At 31.7% G+C, this 25,588-nt stretch overlaps 2 protein-coding genes across 6 annotated transcripts in view; one reads left to right on the top strand and one right to left on the bottom strand.

Moving 5' to 3' along the window:
• Positions 1–22,563, bottom strand: part of LOC129000147 (H(+)/Cl(-) exchange transporter 7-like) — a 51,743-nt gene extending 29,180 nt beyond the window's left edge. For 4 of the 5 annotated variants that reach the window (XR_008491344.1, XM_054427076.1, XM_054427077.1 and 1 more), the window contains exons 1-6: positions 22,472–22,563; positions 21,672–21,749; positions 10,896–10,991; positions 9,887–9,964; positions 8,886–9,006; positions 7,236–7,345 (exon numbers count right to left, since the gene is read on the bottom strand). Coding sequence is in view for 4 of the 5 variants with exons in the window: in XM_054427076.1 (XP_054283051.1) it covers positions 7,236–7,345; positions 8,886–9,006; positions 9,887–9,964; positions 10,896–10,991; positions 21,672–21,716 (450 nt within the window). In the remaining variant the exon portion in view is untranslated. Of the gene's footprint in view, positions 1–7,235; positions 7,346–8,885; positions 9,007–9,886; positions 9,965–10,895; positions 10,992–16,121; positions 16,232–21,671; positions 21,750–22,471 lie in introns of those variants that run through there. The other variant, XM_054427078.1, reaches the window with a different exon arrangement.
• LOC129000148 (uncharacterized) lies at positions 18,751–25,584 on the top strand. Its single transcript, XM_054427080.1, has 4 exons — positions 18,751–18,941; positions 20,882–21,068; positions 24,256–24,416; positions 25,271–25,584. Exons 1-4 carry the CDS (start codon positions 18,877–18,879, stop codon positions 25,440–25,442), a joined length of 585 nt encoding a protein of 194 aa, XP_054283055.1. The 5' UTR covers positions 18,751–18,876; the 3' UTR covers positions 25,443–25,584.
• Positions 25,585–25,588: the final 4 nt, after the last annotated feature.

Below are 25,588 nucleotides of genomic sequence, written 5' to 3'. Positions count from 1 at the left end.
AGCTCGTTCGCTGCGCTCACTTCCCTTCAGGTTAGCTCGTTTGCTACGCAAACTCGCCTCCAGGTTTTGGTTGAAAATTATCTGTTGTCATAAATTTAAAAAAAAATAATGGTGCTGCTGCCTGCTAGTAAACCTATTAACTTTTGAATGCTATTGAACATCATAGAACAGAACCAACTTGTTTAATTAAAACAGCTGTTAAGATTCATTAATTCCTTTTAAATATGAAAAATCATAAGGTTAACATGGGAAACTCTAGAGCCACTGGGGCGGTGCCCGAAAGCCTGATCAGAACAAAAACTACTTAGTTTTCCTATTTAATGCCCAAAGAATTGGTGTACCTAATTTCAGCCTCCTAGGTAAATGGGAAACTGGAGAATTAGTGATGAGTGATTCAGTGAGTCAGTGAGGGCTTTGCCTTTTATAAGTATAGATATAACATTCTATTTTGTTTACATTGTCTAAACACATGTTTGTGTACATAATAAAGGTTAAATTCTACATTTTAAAAAGATACCAACAGGTATCACAATTTTGATCACAATACTAGTAGTTATACATTTAGCATTTTCTTTGACAAATCAATAAAAACAAACAATAACAGTGAAGGCATTGGCTAAATAAATAATTAAACGATTAGTAAGTAACTGTATCTTATATACATGGTATCAAATAGAAATATTAAGTGTAAGTGTGTTCCATTGGTCCACAACATCGTTAAACAGGGTTTAATACAAGTCTGTGGAACTTTTTCAATATTTTCACTTTAAATCAACTTTACAAAAATTATCATAAACTCACTTCCAAGATAACAAAAATGTTAGGCCTACATAAGATAATAAATCAAAAACAACACACCGTAACATATAGAACTGAAAACAAAGGCAATACAAAATTTTAAAATTTCAATTATCAACACAAAAACATTAAAATAAAATAGCAAAAATATTGTAATAAAATTGTGTCTATATTGAGTATTTATTTGCAAAACAATTAAAATACTCATGTAGTCTTGTTAATTCATATTAAAAATTTCAAAAAGTTTTGAGTTTGAAAACAAATTAAACCAATTTTCCAATGATAAATTATACAAAAATGTTTTTAATAACAGTACTCTGAAACAACAAAAGCTGCTGTATCAGCAGGGGAATGTAAAGGAAGAAAACAAATCCGTGGACAAATACAAATAACGCTGGCAGTGAGGTTAATCAATATCAGGTGGTGTTGGTGCAATTCAGGTGGCGGTGGCGATTAACAACAGCTGGCACGGTGCCATGATTGCTCTTGATTGACCCTTGTGTCCACTTTGCCCACATGAACATAAACACAGTCCGGTTGGGTCTAACACGATGAAATTAATTCAAGTACAACAATGAAACTTACCTTTAGTCCTACTCAATTTATTTATTAGGCCTACCTAAATAAATATTTAGATCAGGGATATTGTAAAGGGCTACTTAGCTATATGTATAACATTTTATATACATTATTTTCCTAAGTACAGTGTTTTACATAAAATTATTTTATTTCTGGGATTCCAAACAAACAGTAACATTGACTTAAGACTATAATTCAAATGCTGCAGTTTTATTAATAAAATTTTTTATTATTTTATTTTAATACAATGTGATATAGTCTGTTTTAATATTATTTACAAGTTTACATATTACTGAATACTAAATGTTCATTTAAATTATAAATTGAGTTAGGTATATTTTTTTAATTATGTTTTTTTACACATAATTAATAAGTACATATACTTTTTCATTATCATTATCAATTGGCATGGGGAAGTCACCTAGGATCATATTTTAACTTAACTTATATTATGTCTTATTATGAGCAGTGAAGGATGAGTGTAGAATAGTGTGTGGTGATCTGTGTAGTTTTGTTACTAACTATAATCAGCTGTTTCATCAGTCACAATCATTTATTTCATTTAAAGCCCAATGATTGGGAACAGCTGGGTCCTTTTTCACACCATCAAAAAGCTACTGACTTTACTCAGGATTGAACAAGGGACCGTTTTTAACTGTTATTAGGCTATAAAAGTGTAATCTCAAACATTAGAGGGGCTTGAATAATTAAAAAGTACAGTAGCTTGTCTTTACCAAATTAAGATACACAGTAGGTACCACAAAATAATAAATTAGTGTGGTAGCAAATCAAATTATTATATAACAAAATAATATTTAAAATTACTACCTCCTAAAGAAATTTTTGTTTTGGGAACAGTAAACTACCTACCACATAATTTCAATAATACGAACATGGATATTTTTAACTCATGTAAGTTAACTATTTGGATAGTATTAGTAGCTACATTTAATATTTTGTCCGGGCAAAAAATAATTTACTTAAAAGAAGAAAAACCGGTCAAATTTCATATTCTTCTACATCTGGTAAAATATGTATGAAAATAAATGCAATGAAAAACGCAGAGGAGAAATATTAACAGTATGAGAGTTGTCGAGCGAAGGGTTAACACGTGTTTTGTGGGATGGGAATGCAGTTAGTGTGTCAAATAGACAATCCCCACCCAATCAGCTGGCCGGCCGCCAACAACCAACTACCAACACGATCACATTGGCTGTGGAATATGCCTAGTTAAAGTCAACAGCTGTTTCAAAGTAATTTCAATTAGTAGGAAATACCTATTATCAAACTATTTTACCAACATTTTTGGTCCTCAGGTAAAACTTCAGGTTGATTAAACATAAATAAAAAATATATATATTTTATAAATAAAATTAATAATAAATATTTTAAATATTTAAAATTATTAAAATAAAAATAAAATAAAATAATTAAATTCCTTATTAAAATTATTATTTTTTTTTTATTGTAATAAATTTTTTATCTGTAGAAATTACAAATACTTTGGTCAGATTTTGTATAAAGTTTTATATTAATCGCTGGAATAGGTTATAATATTGCAAATCTTGTCTGTAAATTAGAAAAGGTATTCAACCCTAATTTTATTTTTATTGGTGATAGATATTTTTGGAACTTAAATATAGATCTAGCGTGCACTGAAATAAAACTGATAGTAATTTATTGTTTACAAAAACTCAAACAAAAATGTTGCACTGTTGTTTTTATAGTTACTGGACAAATGTTTCAAAATTTTACATAAACTGAATGGTGGGTTTTTCTGTTCAACTAACAAAATTGATGTTTCAGCCAGTTTTGTGATCTAGATAACAAATAAAATGGATTTGTTTTTTTGTAAACTTTTTTTAACACTTAGTCGAGCAGTTTGGAATATATTCCAGAGTGCAGTTTTTTTCTGTTTATTCGTTTTTACAATAATTATGTGCCCACAAAACAACCAATGCATTAGGAAGCTAAACAAATTAATTGTTTGAGCAAACTGAATGGTTACAGAACAATAAGTGATAGCAAAGCATATTTCTATTTAAATACTTAAAACTTCTTTTGCACTGAGAACCAATGTTTAAATTAACTAGATTATTTTGCAGGTCAAAATTTTTAAAGCGTCTAAGCATGATTACATTATAACAATACTTGATTTGGTTAAGAAAATGTATGTATCAAATTTAACACAAGACAGTTTTCATACGATTTTCCAAGTTTCTGTGGTAGGCCTACATAAAAAATCGTAAGATTAAATTTTGTTACCATGGAAACAACAACTAATATGTGAGAACTGTAAAAAACTAACATGAACATGAGTTAAAGATGAAACACACACCACAGTTTGGCTCTGGCCGAACCAACCATTGGACAAGCTCACCAACACAATAAATGTTTTATCTGATGTTTACAGTCATGTAAAGCTATCTGAATGACAAGTGTGTCACTAGAGCACATTTTTCATGTTTTAGATTTATTTTTTGGTTGTAGCCTGGGTACACTAAGCCAGCTTATTTTTTCTACAAACTCAATAGGAAGAAAACAAAAATGTAGTTCTAATTTTTTTAATGCTTTGCGATTTGTTCACTAAAAATTAAGTGTAAGGTAAGTTTTCCAAATTTAAGTTTATCTTATGACTAGGGCGTAAGTAAAGTGACTCTTTTCAACCTGAGCTCAAGTTTTGCTTGAAAAATGAGCGAGGGTTGAAAAGACACTTTTTGCTTGTGTGATAAACTATATGTTTCGTCATATTGCATCATTAATTTACAAACTAAGTAAGAAAACAAATATATTTTTTGTGTAACGATCTCAAAACTCAAAAAAGAGTCCTCTTTTAAGTTAATCTTATTATCTAATCTTTACCAAATATTTTGTAGACAAAAATACATTTTTATGTGCTTTATTATTTTAGCTAATCTAATAAAAGTTTTATTGTATTCTAGTTTCATTATGTATTTAAATTATAAAATAAAAATAGCCTATTATTTGTTTTTATTTGATTTTATTTTCTCAAAATAAATTAAAAACTACGTGCACAATGTTTTTTACTTGTAATATTTTACAACACCACAATAATTAAAGTGGTTTAAATACCTGTAATGTCGATAATCGAATCGGTTGTGAAACAACTAGTTTCGGCTCACAAAGGAGCCTTCTTCAGGTTTTCCCAAGGACATTATCACTTCTTCTGAAGGTCGTCAAAGATCACAATATTTACAAAACATAAAAAACATTTAAACAACCTGTTACTGATAAGACGCACCGACCATAGTGCCCGGCAGTCTAGACGTAAACTCCCGCCGGTCACATCGTTAAAGCTAGGCCTAGGCATGCGTGTTACGTATTTTAAATGTTTTTTATGTTTTGTAAATATTGTGATCTTTGACGACCTTCAGAAGAAGTGACAATGTCCTTGGGAAAACCTGAAGAAGGCTCCTTTGTGAGCCGAAACTAGTTGTTTCACAACCGATTGGATTATCGACATTACAGGTATTTAAACCACTTTAATTGTATCTTGATAATCCGGAGGCTACCCATTTGAAAAAATGAAACACCACAATACTTTGATTAGGCTAAAAAGAATTTATGACAAACCAAATTAGGTGGTTTTGAGTGTCAAACTCCTGGTATTAGATTAATCAGTTTATAATAGCAATCCCTTAGTACAAAAAAATCACAAATAAATAGATCAATTTATAAAAGGCTTAAAGTTAAAATTCAAAATTCAGCCAAAAGTTTTCCTTTAGTGCATGTATCTAAAACAGATGTAAATCAAAAAATTTTTTTTTTTTTTTTTTTTTAACAAGTATTTATTTACAATCTATTCTATACTAGAATAATAAGTAAATTATATAACCATTTTAACATGGGTTAGTTACACTCCATCAAGTGCACTAACATAAAAAAACTTTTAAAAAGTTTAACTAAAAACGATTTGGAAGGTCTATTGGATTAACTCTTTTGAGCCTATATGTAGCTTCACTATTGTCGAGGAGGTTGACTGCCAGGAAATTTGGATGGGTTTCTAATTTTCTTTGGTATTTTTCACTTCGTTTCTTTATTTCTTCTTTAACATAGGGTAATTTTGTATCTTGATGGATTACTTTATTTGTGACAAACCAAGGTGCTTGTAAAATTTTTCTCAATGTTTTCGATTGAAACCTTTGAACTATTTCTATGTTTGAGTTGGAAGTGGTTCCCCAGAGTTGGATACCGTAGGTCCAAATAGGTTTCAATATAATTTTGTATAAAAGTAATTTATTTTCAACAGATAATTTTGAATTTCGACCAATGAGCCAATTTAGTTTGTTTGTTTTTAAATTTAAATGAAGTCGTTTGTTCCAAATGTGTGAATGCCATGTAAGCCGTCTGTCGAGATGCATACCAAGGTACTTAACTTCGTTGGATTGTGGAAGCATGACATTATTCAATATTACTGGGGGACAAGTTCTTGTAGACATAGTAAATGTAACTTGAACGGATTTTGTTTCATTTACTTTAATTTTCCAATTCTGTAGCCACTGAGACAAATCGTCTAATGCAGCCTGAAGGTTTGATGATGCCAGAATAGGATCCTGATTTGATGATAAAAAAGCAGTGTCGTCTGCAAATGTTGCAACCGTAATACCCTGAGTACTTGGAAGGTCATAAGTGAACAAAATATACAAAATAGGTCCAAGAACACTGCCTTGTGGTACACCTGATTCAATTTCATGCACATCTGTAACTATATCTTGATATTTAATTTGAAAAAAGCGTTTGGACAAATACGATTTCAACACTCCATAGTATAAGTAAATGAAGTTAAATTTATATTATAAATTATTTTATATCAACTGTTTTTTGTTTGTTTAGTTTACACTATGTATAAAAGAGAAGCCAAGAAACACTTGATTGCTTCAGCATGAAAAATCTTATAAAAAAAGCAACTGGATGCTTTAGAAAAGATAAATTACCGTTTTAAGGAAAATTTATATTTTAAGATTAAGTTTGGTATAGTCAAGCCAAACCGCAGCTCTTAAAAAGTTTCCTGAAGCTAGAAAAAGAGGTTTAATAAGTTTTCCTTTTTTTTTAACCAGGCAACAATGTCAGGAAAACAATTAAATCCTATAACTTACATGAGAAACTAAGGTTAAAAATAATTCTATCAGGAATGGCATTAAACAGCACATAAACGACTTTAATCAGGAAAAAGTGATTAAAATAAACGACGTTTGAGAGTTACCGGACTGTGTTTATGTTCATGTGGGCAAAGTGGACACAAGGGTCAATCAAGAGCAATCATGGCACCGTGCCAGCTGTTGTTAATCGCCACCGCCACCTGAATTGCACCAACACCACCTGATATTGATTAACTTCACTGCCAACGTTATTTGTATTTGTCCACGGATTTGTTTTCTTCCTTTGCATCCATTGAATGCGTGCCAAACGCAGAATTCTATTGTGCTATTGTGTCGACTACAATTTGTTTATGGGTTGAAAAAAAATTATATTTACAATTTTAGTAACATTGTTTATCAATCACTACAAACTGCATGCTCAGGTTTTAATTGCATTTGAAACTATGATTGCCTCCAAACCAATTTGAGGAGAAAGAAATCCAGTTGCAATGTGTTGTGGTCTGCAGTTTTTAATTTCAATAACATCTTTAAACTCTTTGAAGAACAATAATAAAAACATTATTTCTGTCTGTTGTCAAAAGGTTCAAACTAAGACCCAACATAAAATATTATCCGGACACGTGTAAAATAGTACTAAATTTACTCCAGTAGAATATAAAGACATGAAGGGTGAAATTTCGTTGTAACTTGTTCTTATATCAAATATGTAGGGTTATAGATTTTTAAAACACAACTTACCTCTACGTATACAACAAGAATAGAAGCGACCATAACAGGAAACATGACAAGACCGAGCCACACAAAGTAGGTCTTGTAGAAACATTGGTTGGCGACACATTCGTTCATAACTGTGGTCAGAGTCAAGGAGGCAACACGACAACAGTGAAATGACAAAAGTGATAAATCAGTGAAATGTCAACAATTTGCATTAAAACCATTGTGAAATGTTAAAGCCAACTCTAAATTAGTAAAATGTTGAAAAATCTTGTAACACATTTAACAGGTAGAATGTTGATGCAAATGACAACACAATAGTGGAATATATCTATAAAAACTTAAAATAAAATAATAATAACATAATTTATCATTAAAAATAAATAGTATTTTTCCAATTGCAATAGATAGGGTAGATTCTACATAAAGCCTATTATCGTAAACTATCACTGGCCTTATAAAACAACTGGTTAAACCCATTTTATAAAACCTGTAGCTTATTCTACTTTGCTCTGTGTTAGTGCATTTTTCTAGACATTTCTGACAAAGTATCTAAAAAGCAATGAAATTACATAATCAACATTAAACTCCAATAAATAAATGTATATGCATGGAAAAGAGATTAGGACTAAATACATAAAAGAATGCAAATAAGTGTAAAATGCACAACTTTGTACTAAAATTAATAAAGATAACCAAGACAAAAATCTTAAATATTGGAACCAACAGTGGGACTATTTTAGTACCGGTAAGACCTATTAATGAAAAAAACAAGGTAATTTTTGAACTATTACACTCTATTTTTGTGGCAGAAAATCACTACGACAAGCTGTTGGGAAACAATGCTCTTGAACGTTTGCCGTTCCAAATTAGGTATTCCTTTAAATAGATCATCAAATACGGCCCCCACACATTTGACCAAGTACAATCTTTCAAAAGTCCAATTTTGGTAGAACTCAGAACTGAATGGCTTTTAAATTAATTTTACTAACATTTATATTAATAACACCGGAAGTTGGTGCTTTACTTTGAACAATCGGATTGTTATTTTTCAGTATTTGCATTGAATGAATCTAATGTAGAATAATCCATTCTCTCTGTTCAAAATAATCAAATGTTTTCTTTTTTACAAAGTAAAACATTAGGTAAAGATAACTGATATAATACTGATAATACAGATATACATTACTATAGACCTATTTAAATAATGTAAAAAACCTTTAGTGTTTCAGAATATCAGCAACTATTAATATTTTTGTATCAATTACAAATATTAATTTGTCAATGTAGCACATTATCAATGGTTAATAATTTCAAACTAAGATAAACAATCAATTATCTCTACATCATGCATACAATTTAGCTATTTTAGTTAAATTCCTTCAGGCAATTAATTTTTAATTCTTTTAAGCCTAAGAGGTACCAGGTTTTCTTCAACTTTAACGCATTAAGTAATGGCAACAACCCAAGCAACAAGAAAAGTTGCTGGTAGCATTTTTGGAAAACAATATACAACCAACTCTATATTATTTATTTTCCACACCACTCAGGGCAAATTTAAATGTGTATGATGCTACTGAATGTTAAAAATAATTGTAGACTATTACCGGGTATTCAAATACTGTAAATAATAAACAAGCATTCCACTCAAACTAAAATACTAGTAAAGGATACCGCTTCTAAGATAAGAGTATTTATAGTCAGCTATCTGTGCGATCGCGATATCCACAAACACACCGATGGCAGCAGTGAATAGTCCGATCAGGAAGAACAAAAACCATCTCGCAACATCAGTCTGGAACAGAGAAGAACATTCATTCGCAACACTATCGATAGTCCGACATTGGCTGTGATACAACTCACAGGAAATATTACAAACTTAATTGTAAATATGAAAACATTTCTATCAGTTGTTTTTTAACAACTGATAGAAATGTTTTTACTAAATGTAATTAAACCCGGCAAATTTAAGAGATTGGGAGCAAACCTGCAAACGGTCAATACTTATTTATTTGCTACAAATTGTTTTAAGATACAGTAATTTGTATGAAAGAAAAGAACAAATCTGACTTATAGCTACGATCAGCAGACTTATACACCGACCAACATGGCCATTTGCTTACAAGATATCAGATACTGTAATCCTTTGATTGTAAAAACCACTCAAAACAAAATGCATAAGAAACAGCACTAAACACTTACAAAAAAACATTTCTGAGGAAAAAATTCCACCATTATCGTATTTTACACCATTAGGCCCTACTACTAGTTTTTCCAAAGGAATAAATATAATGTCGTCTACATGGACAAATTTTAGATATACTTTTAACGTGTTACGAGGCTTAAGAATATCACCACAATATCTTCATGAAATATGCTATAGCCATTGGAAAAAAACAGAAAAAACACATATTAAACACTATGCTAAACTCTACACCAAGAATTATCTTTTTCAGAAACTCCTTTCCAGAAGCATTTGGAACTCCTATAAAAGAAGCATCCTCTGTTTAAGGACATAAAGTAATTTATTATCATTCCCACTCCATTAGAAATGTCAAAGAATATGTTTTAAACTTAAAATCTTTAAATATTCCGGAAAATCAATTGTGAAAATTTGCTGAAGATTACAACGAGAAAACTAATAAAGTTAGCAGTCACGTCGTATTGTAGCTTACCTGTATAACATACGGATATCCGCGAGTCCTCTCCTCATCGACCAGAAGTTTGTTCTCGCAAGTGTCATAATCCAAACTCTGGAAAACAATTATAATCAGCAACTTGTATTCACATTTCAGATTGTAATTATTTATAACATTTTACACGTAAAATTAATTTTACCCACAGATAATCAGAATCTCCTATTGATTGAAACTCAATAAAAATAGACTTAGCTTAAACATTTTGCATTGCTTCGTAGTCATTCAAGTGAGCAAAGTATTGGGCCAAGTAAAATGTTTATAAATCAGAAAACAAATAAAAATGTAATTTAATGAAGAACTTAATGTGTGTAATCCTTTAGGCTACACCCCAGATCAACCCAAATGGATTTCTATCAACTTTCATTCAATCTAAAATCATAAGTAGATTTACTAGTTCAGTAGTGTTTCAATAAGGCAGGGTATTAAGTAAAGTTAAAGCCACAGAATAAAAGAGTCTATATTTTAAAGCATAGTCAGAATAGATTCAGACAACCTGGACATACCAAGGTGCGTGTACGAGTTTTAAATTAATGAGATAGCTTTGTTACTGGTTAAGGACGGCCAGTTACAACTCATTTTTGCTTATACTGTACTCATTTAGTAAGAAATCCAATAATCAAGGCAGCTTGGTCAATCATAAAAAAGTCAGTCAACTTTTTTCAGGATAAACTTACAAGAGACATTTTTTAGTTAAATTTTAACAGTGGAAAAAATTGCAGTTAATTTCTGAAAATGGATAAATTATTATTTGTGCCATCACTAATTTTTTTAGTCTTGAATTTGAGTTAGTTCATTATTACAAAAACTGCCCAGTGATAATTTTCTTCCATTGTCTAATACAACTGTTTATTAAGTTGTTTCTGATGAACAAATATATAATAATTAAAGCCAAAGAGAAAAATTTAGCTAACAAAGAAACTAAAGCAGTACCTAGTACGCTTGAGTAAACGAATGCTTATTTTAAACAATTGAGGCAAAGGCCTACCTCATATTTCGAGGAAATAAAGCTGAGTGATCCGGATTTGGCCCGGACTGTTCTTAGCCGCGAAGATGAAGCTGTGCTGGCCGAAGAGGATGGATTCTGTAACAAACCGTAAATGATTACAGCTTAACAATAAGAGTAAATAATACTGTGTTTTGTGTGTCTCCCTTAAATCACGAAGGAAAAAACCAACCACAGTGTTTCAAAGTAAACTATACCTTATCCTAAGACTTGCCATATATCCTTGTTTTAGCTTTTGTCCCGTTACTGGGGGACAGGGACAACAATAATGGACTTAATAGTTCAAAAACTACCGTTAAGCAAATCACATCTCAGCGAAATTTTACGAGTTAAGTCAGGGGACAATACTAGACTGAAGTTTGACTTGTAGTGGTAACAGGAGAAAATAGGAAAAAATGCACTGGGAAAGTAAAATGGAGAATTAACAACTGCTCCTGTTAAAGATTGATAGGTCTTAAAACATTTCTGAACTAAAGTACATTTTAAATAAGCTAGACTATTCCTTTCAAAAGTTGGTTAAATCTTTTGATAACTGACCTCACTAATTATGGTAAGACCTAGATTCGGGAGTTGGGACTGATTTACTTTTTTTGGTTTTGATGTCCCCAGAGGCCAAAAAACCCACCCGCTCAAATTAGGCTAATATATATACACATGTGTGTATGTGTCTGTTAGCACAATAACTTGTGTACAAATTATCCGATTTTGGTTAAATTTGGTACAAACGAGTAAACTTGCGTTTATTCAAATGAGTTCACAAACCGGCATGATCGGACCATGGGAATGCGGTTTATTGTGAGTTTATTGTGGGTTTAGTGGGGTAAAAATATGTTTTTCTCGTTTTTGACCTTCAAAACAAAACATTTTGCAACTCCTTTCCGGAATATTTTGTAAAGATTAAAAACAAATAATTTAGTACCTATGTTGGCATTTCTGAACCCTAACAGTAAAAGCATTTTTTACAGTAAATTTAAAATTATTATGTATTTTTTTTTTAATAATAAGCTGTTGTAGTTTACTTGTTTTTGGATATATTTTGATTGGATTTGGTAAATTTGTTTTCTATACTAAACTAGCAATATTTCAATACAAAAAATACACTTATTACCTTCCCTGTAACAGCAAACTTAAAAGTAATCATTAAATTTAATGTTTTTTGATAAATCTGAAAATGTTATTGAATTATTTCAGTAGGAATTTAGTCAGGTAAATGAAAATTTGCTTAGTCAGCAGGTTTGCTGCGGTGGAGTTATCATTGTATTATTATAGCTGTTTGTCATTAAGATTCAAAGTGAAAAAATGATTTGGAAATTTAAAAACACCGTAACAATAAAAAAATAATAAATATTTTAAATTACAAAATAGTGAGACTGCTTATATCATAACATAGTTTTTCCAATATAAAAAGAACTAAGACTTAGTGAACAGGCTTACATATCTGTTAACAATAAGGTTTCCTCTATACTATAATTAAGGATGCTGTAATGTTTCACATTGCCATGTTAAAGATACACTTTAAAAAATAACGAAAAGAGTGAGATTTAATAGATATGGCAAACTTACTAAAAAGTAATAACTGAAGTGTAACATATTGCTAGACGCAACCTCGTCTTGATGTTGCAGCACTACAGTGTCATTGCAGAGTAAAATACAACCCTTGAAACTTTGATCCTCTTTTTGACCGACTTCAACCTCTAATCTTTGCTCCCCCCTCCTCACACCTCCCCACGATCTAACCCACATTCAACACTTCATTTCAAATAGTGTCTTGAAAATCTAGTTTACATTTCAAATTGAGCTGTCCTCTTAGTTAAATTGTATTATGAGAATTATTAAAAGTGAAAATTTAAGAATTGGTTGGTTTAATGTTTAAAGTATCGATGTATTTAATACAATGTTTTTTTTTTGTCCCACCTTCACATCCCAGGATGGTGGATTCTAGCCCGGAACTGTTTTACACATCACTTTGGACTAGTCCCAGAGGATCGCGGCACTATCACATAGATAAAATTCATTGGGCCGGGTAAATAAAAACGGGTAGGGCAAGTAAATACGGTACTTATAATTTTCAAAAGAGAAGTAAAATGTAAAATGTAGTGAATAAAACAAGTTACTTTTACTTGCGAGTGAATACTTTCAAGGTAAGTATACCCCTGAAAAACGCCTAAATTGGTCTGAATAAGCGCAAGTATATACTTCCAGGCCAAGTGAATACTTTTTTTTTTTAATAGAGGGCCAGGCTTTAAGTAACCATGGGATTACATCGCAGCTAGAACAGCTTATTGTGCACGAAGTGAATACTTGCACAGTGGCAAGTTTGCCTGACCCCAGACTTGTCAGTCGTACTCGCATGTGTAGGATGGGTGCATTTATGTATTTGAGTTGAGTTAAATACTACGGACGACGGCAAAATGTAAGTTCCGATCTATCTAAGAGAATACAATGGTTCAATAGCAAAAGTGAGGATTTTTTTAAATCTTACTTCCTTGATGAGCACACAGATGATACTCGAGGTGGAGGACGAATGTCACTGAAAAAATGGAAATTTGTTTCCGAAAGGTCAGTGACCCGGAGTATCAAAGTGAGGTTACTAACAATATTGGGATGAAAAGAAGTACTGTTTGCAAACCATTTGCCATTATTGGACCAGATAGTAGTGAAGTCAGAATTGGATATAATTGCCTAGTACTATGGAAATGTATGAAGCTATGGGCATCAAAATTCTGCATTGGTATTGTAGACTGTACTCATGTTCATATAATTAAACCTTCGGAATTCAATGAGGAATATGTTAACAGAAAAGGTCAAACACCAATAAACGTGCAGCTATGACTTGTGACGCCAATGAAAAAAATACAAGTGTTGCGCCCAATGACCAGGCAGTGTACATGCATGTAAGATTTGGCGGCTTAGTGGTATTGAGGAACTATGATGGTGAGATTTGCCTCCACGGTAAAAGTGGATACGGAATTACTCCTTGACTAATTAAAACTCCTTTTCATGAATTAAGAATTGCTCACGAACGGAATTTTAATTTGACCCATGCTTAAAAAAGAGTAATAATTGAATGAGTGTTTAGACACTACTTCAAACGTAATTTCCTATTTTGTCAAGCCAAGTGAGAATAGCGCTGAAAATTGTACCCAAACTAGTAATAGGCTGTATAGTGCTTGACAAAATTGCAAAGCATTTGAATGACGCTTGGGAGGTAGAAGACACATTCGAAGAAGATAATAACGATGAGGAAAATGCACATGTGGACATAATTTTGATCGAAATCAATAAGACATGAACAGCAAAAACCAACACAAATTGGTAATAATCTACAGTACTTGTATACTGCATACAGCCATCATCTGCAGTTTCATCTGGTGTACTCATGCACCGCTACAAGAATTTACTTGCGTTTCTAATGTTACTTAGTTGGCATCCGAGTAAATACTTGCAAGTATATCCTCGGATCGCAAGTAAACGTTCACGAGCAAACTGTACACTTAATTCACATCAGTTTATTTAGTGTACAAAGTCTTGTTATACTTTACTTGTAAGTAAATACTCGTCCTACTTGTTTTTATTCACCCTCGGGCTCCGATGCCCCGTGCTAACACTTGACCAGCTCGCTTCCCCCCCCCCCCCAAACGAGGTTTTTGAGTTTTGGACATTTTCAACGAAATATTTAAGTTACAATACAATTTACCAGTTGTGTCAGTGAAAATTTTCCACTAAAATGTGTTAAAATTTGCATTGCATAAACTAACAACCAGACTGAATATTTTAGCCTGCAACAAAATATATCTAAGTTACAAACATAGTTATTATTAAGTATATACCGTAGTTCAACATTAGACATTTTCCAGGCCTAATAAAGTAAATAATTTACTGTAGGAAAAATATTGACTGTAAGAAAGAAAAAAAAAGGAAATGGGTCATAGGTCTACGGTGGTTCAGTCCAGCAATGGCAGCAAAATAGTGATGAATCAACACCGAAATCAACACATGGGAAAAGTGATTTTTTCAGCATCTGTGAACCACTGATACGATTATAACAACATCATAAATAAGTTTATTAAGCCTAAGTTACTCAAAATCACAGCAAAATCTGTGAACCCCCACTACAGTTGTGAGTTTTTAGTTGTCACAACAGCCACTGACACGCTGTTTTAAGAAATTGAAGCCTAGATTGTGGGCTAAACTGGCGACAATTACCTAAACTGTAAGTTTCCCCAGTCCTAACTTATATATAAAAAACTCAAGTACCCTACAGTTACAGTTTGATACACGCAGAAACTCTGGTTTCCCGGCCTGGATGGTAGCCTACTTAAGTTAGTCATTGTATTTTGTTTACAATTAAAAACTAACTTTATGTATTGTACTTGCAATATATTTAGTCCGTTGTTTAGGTCACAAGGTTATTAATCCCTCTTGGTTTTGGATTTTCATAGGCCAACAAGTACAATAAGTTAACTTACATGATCGGAAGTAGTTGTAATAGGCCTTATTTGTAAAAAGCCTTTGAAGTAAACATAGCCCAATAATTTCAAACATATTTATGCATCAGTGACAGTTTGGAGAAAGAGTCTCTATCCAAACAACTGTTTGTTATTTCATATGACGTATTCTTTAATGTCTTGACTTAAGTTATTTCTTCCTGCCCAACCACAATCACGTCACAACGAAAATAGACATACCTAGGACCTAACCTACTTAGGAATAATAACATCTTCCAAAAAACAACATTTGTGTAAAAATTGCTAACGCTAACTTCCAATTTATTAACATTAGGTAGTATTATTGGCTACATGATTTATGGTGAAAGTTAAACAACAAGTTAAATTATCAACCCTCATTATTCATTGACCTATCTCAATGATTGATTGATTGATTGATTGACTTCCAGGCAAAAATACCAAAATATAATGACGAAATGTAAATTAAAACTTAAATGTACAAATCATTTTGTCTATGGCATAACAATCAAAGAAATATCCGCAAGAAAAAATAATCACCCCCGAGTTCAGATTCTGAAATGAAATTCACCCATGCTTAAAATCAAGAAAAGATTGTGCTTGGATGTTTTCAAAAGCCCAACAACTAGGCTAAGATAAGGTATCAGAATATTATTGTTTTTAATTTCTTAACGATTGATAGAGATAGAAACAAATTTTATACAAGTAAATTTTAGCCTACAGTAGTAATTTTTATATTCACCAAATTCATTTAACTTGATGGATATGACAGTCCTCCTTTTTTCTTGCACTTAATTTTCGTTCCTCCTTTAACTAACCACCGGGGAGGTTTCATCCCCATTATGCTCTGTTCTGCAACAAACTCGGGGATAAAATAGGAATGTCATCAAGACACATAAAACCGAGGTTCTGTCGTCTGCCTCAGTCACTCACAAATTCTATCGATTCTCCAGTATCTCCACTCTCCAGTCTCCACAGATATTTTTTGCGAGTTGTAATTAGTTTTCAACCAAATCAGCCCTTGGCGAAATAGATCATATACTATATGAAATTTGTGTCGAACTAGCAACGTTCCCACAAAATGGTTAAATTTCGATGAATATATACAGTATTCCGAAAGGGTTGTAGTTTGATTATATTAAAATACTACTACAGTATCTTCAAATTCACTTACCAATAAATTCATTCATAACCCCTACTCTAAACTCTAAAGTGATTAATTTACTTAGATTTTCTGTTCTCTATATGTCTATATTCTCTAGTGGAGGCAGACCTCCAATAATATAAAGTCAGTTCCGATCTACTCACCTACAAAAGAGATTTTCTTGTTAGATAAAATGTATCAATAATCTTTTTGTAATACTGTAGATCCTATTTTTGAAGAATGAAAAATAACCTCTGAACCACCGGCCGGTCACGGTATTATTATTAGCCATAACAATAATTGGAATTGCAATTAGCGGGTTGAAACAGAGTCTTTAGTGTACAATTTCCGCATTGAGCGCTATGAAATACTCATACTCAGTATACAATCCGTAAGGTTTATCTCCCGAATTAGCTTTAGTCGGGAATTAGTCCCTAACACGTGTTTAAAATTGTTGCACGACTCTATAAAAATATTGTCAAATCAAATCAGTTTTATTTCCACAATATATAAAAAATATACAATTTTTCAAAAAAATAAAATACAAATATATATAGCCCTGAAGCATTATGAGTACTTTGTTTACGTAAGTTAATTCTAGTAAAATTAATTTATAAAGTTATAATAGTAAAAACTTAAATACTAGTTGAATGTTTCATCCGGCTTGAATAATAACTAATGTAATATATAATGGAAATGAGTCTACATAGACCTCAGTGGTCTGTGTGTGTGTATACCACAGTTCCTCAATCGTGCGAATTGATAAAATTGTAACAAGTTTGACTAATAATTTTAGTATGATTAATCATAGACTAACTAAGGGAGTATGTTTTATCTATGGATTAATGTACCGTATGGTAAGTGTTCCCACTTTTGGGGAAAATTTTACAGCGTTTCCTACTCTAAACTTAGTTGGAATGATGTTTATTTTTTCCTTTGTCAATACCTATTTAGAGTCGGGACCACATAAGTTTGCAGTTGGTGCCAGCCAATCACAAGACAAGGCTAGTGCAACGTTGCCACATCGCCCTAATAAAATATACAAAGCAATATTTTCAAATCAGCTGGTATTATTAGATTTGGCAACACCGCACGGTTCTCATTGGTTCATTCAAACCCATATGGAAAATAGGCTCCTCCCTCAACTGCAAACTTATGTGGTCCCGACTCTAGTTGTATTACTTTATTGTGGAAAAATTGTCTCTTTAAACACCGAACTGGAGTTAAGACTATTATAATAATTGACTCACACTAATTCTCGTCATTATAATACCATTAAAAGGTTCGATTACACAGGGCGAGTTTACAAGCTACAGTACTAAACCACCTAACCGGTGAGCAAAAAAAACTGGCTTGTAGGCGCGATGCAACATCCACTAATATAGATGAAACACACCCCTTTATATGACAGTACCAGATAACCCAATCACAAACTAAACTATGTTTCCAACAAACCTAAAGATTCCCGATTACTTAACCTCCTTTACAAAAGTGAATGGGATGTGTTGTAAAAGAACCGAACCGAGTAAATGTAATAATCATCTTACAGGCATATAATTTACATATTAATGTTTTTTTTAGTGAGTGAATAATATACAAATGAAAATGCCTGCCTTTTGTAAACAGTTATTTGACATAGTCATACTCACGGCCACCTTTGAGGCGGTCGTGGTCATACCAAAGATTATATGAATGCTTAACTCATAACTCATAACTCATTTATTGAACCAAAATAACAATACAAAATTTGCATTGGTCATGTCAATTAATTAAGGCTAAATAATTAAGCTTATTTATTATAAGCTGTAGGTTTTACCATTGACTATAAATACCTTATACCTTATACTTATATACATGTAGGTATATATAGTCAATGGTTTTACTGGTCAATTCTATTTTATGTTTTGTAATGATATAAATGTGAAATAAATTCGCTTGATCTACAGTTTAAATTGTTTTTTACACTTGTATAAATTAAATTTTCCCTAAACACCTCCACTCTGAGAATAATTAATATATACAAAAATATATTTTCACTTCACACAAAATTCATTGATCTTTTCCTGGTGGTATGCCATACTTCATAATCTCTTTGGAAATCTTTAGTCAAGCAAGGTGTTTTTTGATTTTGGCGGCAAATGAATTCATATTCATTTTGTATGGGAAAGAAGAAAACTTTAAGACAAACTTCTTCATTCGTCAATTAATTGGTTAGTCACTAGTCAGTTCGTTCAAATTTTAAGTGTAACGTCGTTTCGTTAAAAACCTAAAAGTCTATTCCTCGTTCTTTGTTTAATAATTGACTTGATATTTTCCCGTAAACCTTAAACTTAGTCGTTTGTATTTATCTAAAATGGTAAGAAGGAAGACAGATTCTCTCATATTAGAGAATAAAAAGTTGGTACAAGTGGCAGCCAAGTAAGTATTTAGGATAATAATAAAACCTACCTATATCCTAGGCCTAGTTGGAAACCAACAATAATCATAATATTGCATTATGAAAGGCTGCCATATTTATTTAGTATCTTGACTTTGAATGTCAGACTTTTCCATTTAGTTTGGTTACGAAAATGTGTTCAATTCCCACATCAGCTAACTAGGCCTACCTTGGCTAAATTGATAGGCCTAAACTAAGACAAGTGGATGGCTTACAGGCAATTTTGAAAGGTCTTGAATTGAACTTTTTACGCCTATGCCAAAGTTAAGTTATAGCCTAAGTTATGCCTCTCTTCCGGTTGGCCTATCTACCACTAAGATAGGATTAGGCTATCAAATTTTTGCAACCTGTAAGGCTTTTGTCTGTAAACGGGATATGTTACTTAGCTAGAGTAAATTTTGGTCCGATTTTGATGAAATTTGGCTTGAAGGTGTAGGGTGGGATAAACTTGAGTGAGTTGGCGAGCCAGCTAAGTAAGTTAACTTAGATTGGGTCATGGGAACTGAGTATTTTGCAATTTTCAAAAATTGGGTTCAAATTTTTACCCTTAAAACATGGAAATGTTAACAGCCATCGCAGGTTTTTAAGTTCAAAGAGCTTAAAAACAATTATTGAAGTGACGAATTATTGAAGAGGCCTATATTGAAGCGTTGCTGTAAAATTAAAGGTTACAAAGAAAATTATCACGGTAGGCCTAGGTATCTTAGCCTATAAGATCTCCATGTTACTCTTTAGAGGAAAAGAAAACTGAAGGCTGCAAACTTTTGCACAGAAGTAAGTAATATGTGCAACTTATTTGAGGAATCTGTCTTTGGCTGAGGTTGGTGTGCCTATAATAAGACTTAATGGACAAACTGGGTTAGGCTATAACTTATTTGACAAGATAGCCTATATTTCTTTGTAGCCTAAGTTGTTTTAAATTAGACATTTTGAGAACTTTCACATAGGCTAGACATGTTTCTATGTCCACCAAAAACTTAACTTATTTTATGCAGTATTTTGCTTTTTTGTACATAAAATAAATCAAAACATGATAAAAAAAATTGGCGGACGGTTCCCAGATTGAATCAATAAAAACTCTCATGGAAAGAGGTTGAGAATTTTTAATTTTATTGGCATTAGAGCTGTCATTTTACTATCATTAAACATTAAAAATTAACACAAACTAATGTGTTTTTGGGGCTACACAGGTTTTTGGTAACATTTCAACATAAAATCGTTTAAGTAATAAATAAATGCATCAGACCAATAATTTGGCCATAAAATACTCATTAATCTTTATCTGCCCTGTAGGCAAATAGTACCTAGACTAGTTTCAAGTGAAATAACAATTGGATATTCATTACTGAACTGAATCCAAACTGATTGTCAGCTGTTTTAGTTAGCTGATTAAGTTCTAAAATGTAATCTAAATTGTATTAACCGACCAATGTGGTCACATATCTTCGCTTAATAAATTGTAGGTTTCAGTGAGGAACTTACATTTTGAGGGGAAACATTCTTGTGGCAATAATTTGGCGCTCAATTGTAGCCTGACTCAGTTTAATTACAAATCTTTAATGAGCCAAGCACATATGGTGAAAGAAGTGCTGGCGGGTGATAGCTCCTTTTTGAAAATTTTTTAACCAACTGGATGAACTGATTTTTAACTTTTTTCTGATTGCTGTTGCTTATTTGTTATTATATTGTATCATGTTTTTTTTTCCTATTTTGTTAGCCTAAGTTATTTTTCACATCCAATGAACATTGAAAATTGTGCATCCCACTAACTATTAATTGTGTGTTAGCTTGGTTATTGTAGGCCTAATGATTGCATTTTATTGTCTTTTCATGTTACAAAATAAAAGATACTAAGCATCTGCTTAGTAAATAATAAATATGGAACTTAGGAACAGCGAATGACATTTTATGTACATTTCAGAAAGAAACTGTTCATGGAAAAGAGCCCAAAAACAAATTCTACATTGACATCTCTGGATACGACTGGTGTTTCAGTCGACTCTCTAGGAGGAAGTGTAAAAAAGAAATTGCCTCCAAAATCCAGAAAAAGTATTGGCAAAAAATCCACAAAGGTCTCAAAAAATGGCTCGGTCAATAAATCCAAATCTGTAAGTAAATAGGCTACTTAGACCTAATTAATGCCAATGTTACACCAATTTTTTTTTTTTTTTTTTTACTGAATTTTCCCCCTGCTCCATAACAGTGAACCTAAGTACTCGTTAAATCTAATGTTATCCAAACAGGGAATTAATTTGTGTTGTTTATGGAAATATTTTAGTAAAATTCCGATGAGGCAACTCTTTGTTTTTGTGCGGTTATTGGTTACGGAGAAAATTCAATAAGTTGTAAATTTAAAATTTCCATATTATTCTTATGGAGAAGAATGGCAAATTTATTTATTTTATACTAAGCTAAAGCTCTTAATATTTCACTAAAAAAACACACTTTATTAGCCTCCCTGTATCAGCAAACCCAGGTACTTGTTTAACCGAATTAATGTTTTTTCAAACATATTTAATTGTATATCAATTCAGGCAAATGTAAATTCGCTTAGTCTGCAAGTTTGCTGTGGCGAGGGTATTTTACTATTGTAAGAACTATCCCTTGTATTTATGGTGTAAGTAACCTATACCTACGTGGTGTTGTGGGACCATGACTAATTCCTATTACAATACCGGTACAGCAGTATCTAGTATATTAGTGATCCTTACCTGGTTTAAATTTATTATTTCGTAACTCCCGTTGCATGTTGTCATGTTTCCATTTTTGTTCTTGGATTTATCACTTCACTAGAAACCACACTATGAATAAGTTTCGAAGCGTATAGGATTTTCAATTAAATTTTAAAGCGAATCAGCAAACTAGTTCTTTCAAAGCTTTACTAAGAATTTATTTTATCTAGACATATTATAAACTAATTAATGAATTTTACATATTTCCTGCAGCCTATCCCATATCCTGCTCTTCCATTTAAGAAAATGTAATCTTCTTAAAATAAAAGATGATTACACCAAGCATATTTGAATGAAGGAAATACTTAGAACCGGTAACGGTAATGTAGTTCTTAGTAATTTAGTAGTAATGATGTTAAGTTTGCTATTTTCACATACATTTAGATCGTTTTATTAATTATTTTATAATATTTGTTTTTCAACATAGCCTCAAGTTAATTATTTTGGAAAAATAACAACTTGGGATTATTTCAATTTTTTAATAACTTTTTGATTTTTAAGTTTGGTAAATAAAGCTTTCCAGGGGAATCCTACAACCAAAAGTTTTTCAGCAAATGTTAACCAAATTTAATATTTATAACTATAACATTAGGCCTATACAATAATTAAATAATATACAATAATAATATACGATAATAGTACACAACAATTTAATAAATATTTATAAATATTAAATTTGATAAAAAATTGCTTAAAAACACACAAGTGAAAATAAAAAAAAATTATCTTCACTATGTTTATTTGCACTTAGTTTACTTGTTATTACAATGGAAACTCACTCAATTTGCCTATAACACTTTAATTTCAATGCTGACAGACGGGCTACAGTAACGACTACAAGTTATGTTTCTAAATTTCAAAACTAGGAAAATCACTCGGTGGCCAATCAAAACACGCGACCAGACAGACAGTCAAATACTGTAGGAGTTTTGGCAAGCAACCATGATTGCAGACCTATTGTGCCAGAAGGTATGAATCGAATATCAGCTGATGGATGGAAATAGCTGTTCAACATTGGCCTCGGGACCTTGCCGACATTGCTTTTCATCTTACCGAATCGAAAGTTGAGAATTCAATCGTGAAGGTTAATCGCAATCACATTTTGTTTTTACACTCAAAATTTAGCTATGTATTTAGAATTTTTTTACTGCTATACTTACTAAACACAAATGTAATTTTGTTTAGTTAAAATGTTCTCGTTTTAAAGTTAACTTATTTATTTAAAAAAATTCATTTATATATTTAGCAAGTTTCACAGGCAGAGGTTTAGGCTTAAAACTTTTTATTCCTGTCACACCTTTATATAGGGTTATTCTAAATGATGGACCCATTTTTAATGCTTTATAATTTTTATACTATTAATCTTACCGCTATAAAATACACATCAAACCAAAAAGCAACTCAAAGAGTTTATGCCTTCCAAAGACACATCATTTAACAATATCGATCCAACAGAACTGTAGATTTAATTGTACAAAGTTAAAAAGTAATCTCCAACTTTTTTTACCACTAGAAATTTGGAGGTTACTTGACGTTTTTGCAAATAACTTTTAAATGGTGAGGAAATCGACCAAAGTAATATTCCGTAAGAAAAGAAAATTTCCTACAATCTACTATTACGCATATCTTGAAAATACTCAATAAATGTAGCCTAAATTTGGTTTAAAATAAAAAAGTGTGAAATTTAATGTTTGCTATGTTTATTGTCTACAATTGAAGACGGGGATTTTCAATTTTTTTTTTTTTTTTAATTTTGAGGCAATTTTTGGTACCTTTCTTGAGTATTTTCAAAAAATGCATAATAGTAGATTGTAGGCAATTTCATTCTTTTCGGAATAATACCTTCCACTTTTGGTCGATTTCCTCACCATTTAAATGTTATTTGCAAAAACGTCAAGTAACCTCCAAATTCCTAGTGGTAAAAAAAGTTGGAGATTACTTTTTAACTTTGTACAATTAAATCTACAGTTCTGTTGGATCGTTATTGTTAAATGATGTGTCTTTGGACGGCATAAACTCTTTGAGTTGCTTTTTGGTTTGATGTGTATTTTATAACGGTAAGTTTAATAGTATAAAAATTATAAAGCATTAAAAATGGGTCCATCATTTAGAATAACCCTGTATTTTTTTAGGATTTTCTCTACAAATATTTCATGAATTGTTGAATCTAATTAGTACCTGTTTTGTCTATTGGATTAATTTAGTATTATTATATTGTATGGCCCTTATTGATTTATTATGTGGAAATTGAAAAATCCCTTCCTTTCATGATGAGTGTTTTTTTTCTTTGAAACTCAAGAGGATTTATTTTTTTTATTACGAATAAAACGTATTTTGTTGAAAAGTTGTTAGTGGTTGAGAAACAAAAATATTGACCCAAATGTCTAAAAAACTCAATTTTTTTAAAAATTAAGTTTACCTGATTTTGTTATATTTGTCACTAAATGAGCCTTAGAATTGTGCACCTAGTTACCTTGTTGTAATAAACTAAAAAAAACTTAAAATTTTTCATTTCATAAAATAACTACACCATTATTACGAAATTCTGTTTTATTCATTTCAGATGGTTGCAGAAAAGAGAAAATTCAGACCTGGCACTCGAGCATTAATGGAAATCAGAGCGCTTCAAAAGTCAACGAAGCTGTTAATCCCTAAACTGCCATTCATGCGGCTAGTAAAGGAAATCATCATGGAGATGAACCCTTATGGTAGTGAACCGTTGAGGTAAGTTTAACCGTTAAAATGGTTTGGCCGTAGAGGTTTAGTTAAACAAAGCCAGGGGCTTTATATGAAAAAACTTAAACAGTGCTGGGTTTATAATAAAAGTAATAATTTAATTTTTTTTGGGAATGATTCTATTCAGATAGCTTACTTGAGAAAATTAAATCCAGAGGCTTGTATACACAAAAGAGCACAGCATAACACTGACAATTCTTTATAGAGCAAGTCCTCTGCTAGGACGAGTTATCTTTGTAACTGTTTAGCTCAGTAGTTGCAAATCTATCCTCACAACACTTATCACTCGGAAGGTTGTTAATTTGATCTTTAATCCCACTCTTAAGTTAAAAAACCACTGAAATGTTAAGTCACAGTTCTACTTTTTTATACAAAAAAATCATTGCCATTCTTATACATCATGGTGAATCATATAAAAAATATGAACTTTTGCCAACATAGCCAACAATATATCACTTCACACTAAATTCATTGATCTTTTCTTTTAAAATCTTTAGTCAAGAAAGGGTGTATTTAGGCGGTAAAGGAGAGAAATCACTTTGCTAAAAATACAATTTTCGGATACAACATGGATGTGAGTGGTGACCATAAAAATTAACTTGTGTCAACATAAGGCACTTATTACCATTATCTGTCTAGAAGTAGAAGAGATATGACTTATTTTAGGCAACAATTTGTTTGTTGTATTTTCAGGCTGTATTTTTTTTAACCTAACGTATGTCATTATGGTTTGTTTTATATTACAGTCAACTATTCATTGAAGAGATGTATTTTCAAAATGAATAACAATTAATCAGCCTTAAGTCCTACATTTTATTGACCATGGTTGAATTATATTTCAGGATTCAGACGTTGGCACTAGAAGCTCTGCAGGAGTTTGCTGAGCTGTACATGACTCAGTTCTTCGAAGACTCAATGTTGTGTGCGATCCACGCGCGGCGCGTCACACTAATGGCCAAGGACATGCAACTTGCGCGGCGAATTCGCGGCCGTGACGATCCTATAAATATTTAGACACGACAATCCTTGTTAAGTTTGTTCCTATGACACTATTAGTTGTTGTTTACATCATACAACCATGTAACCTTACTGTAATTGCTCTCTAAGTTATATAATATATTTTATAACTTTTTTACATACTTTGATACTATTGTATTATT

This window comes from Macrosteles quadrilineatus, unplaced genomic scaffold (assembly GCF_028750875.1).
Source record: "Macrosteles quadrilineatus isolate MER2022 unplaced genomic scaffold, UCM_ALF_1.0 Scaffold_8__2_contigs__length_117827958, whole genome shotgun sequence".
In the NCBI taxonomy this organism is placed as follows: Eukaryota; Metazoa; Arthropoda; class Insecta; order Hemiptera; family Cicadellidae; genus Macrosteles; species Macrosteles quadrilineatus.
This window is presented reverse-complemented; position numbering and strand designations above follow the sequence as displayed.

Coding starts and splice junctions, on each gene's coding strand:
- LOC129000148 (XM_054427080.1), top strand. CDS start 18,877: ATGGTAAGAAGGAAGACAGATTCTCTCATATTAGAGAATAAAAAGTTG. Junction 18,942..20,881: donor TTGGTACAAGTGGCAGCCAA/GTAAGTATTTAG, acceptor TGTACATTTCAG/AAAGAAACTGTTCATGGAAA. Junction 21,069..24,255: donor CGGTCAATAAATCCAAATCT/GTAAGTAAATAG, acceptor TATTCATTTCAG/ATGGTTGCAGAAAAGAGAAA.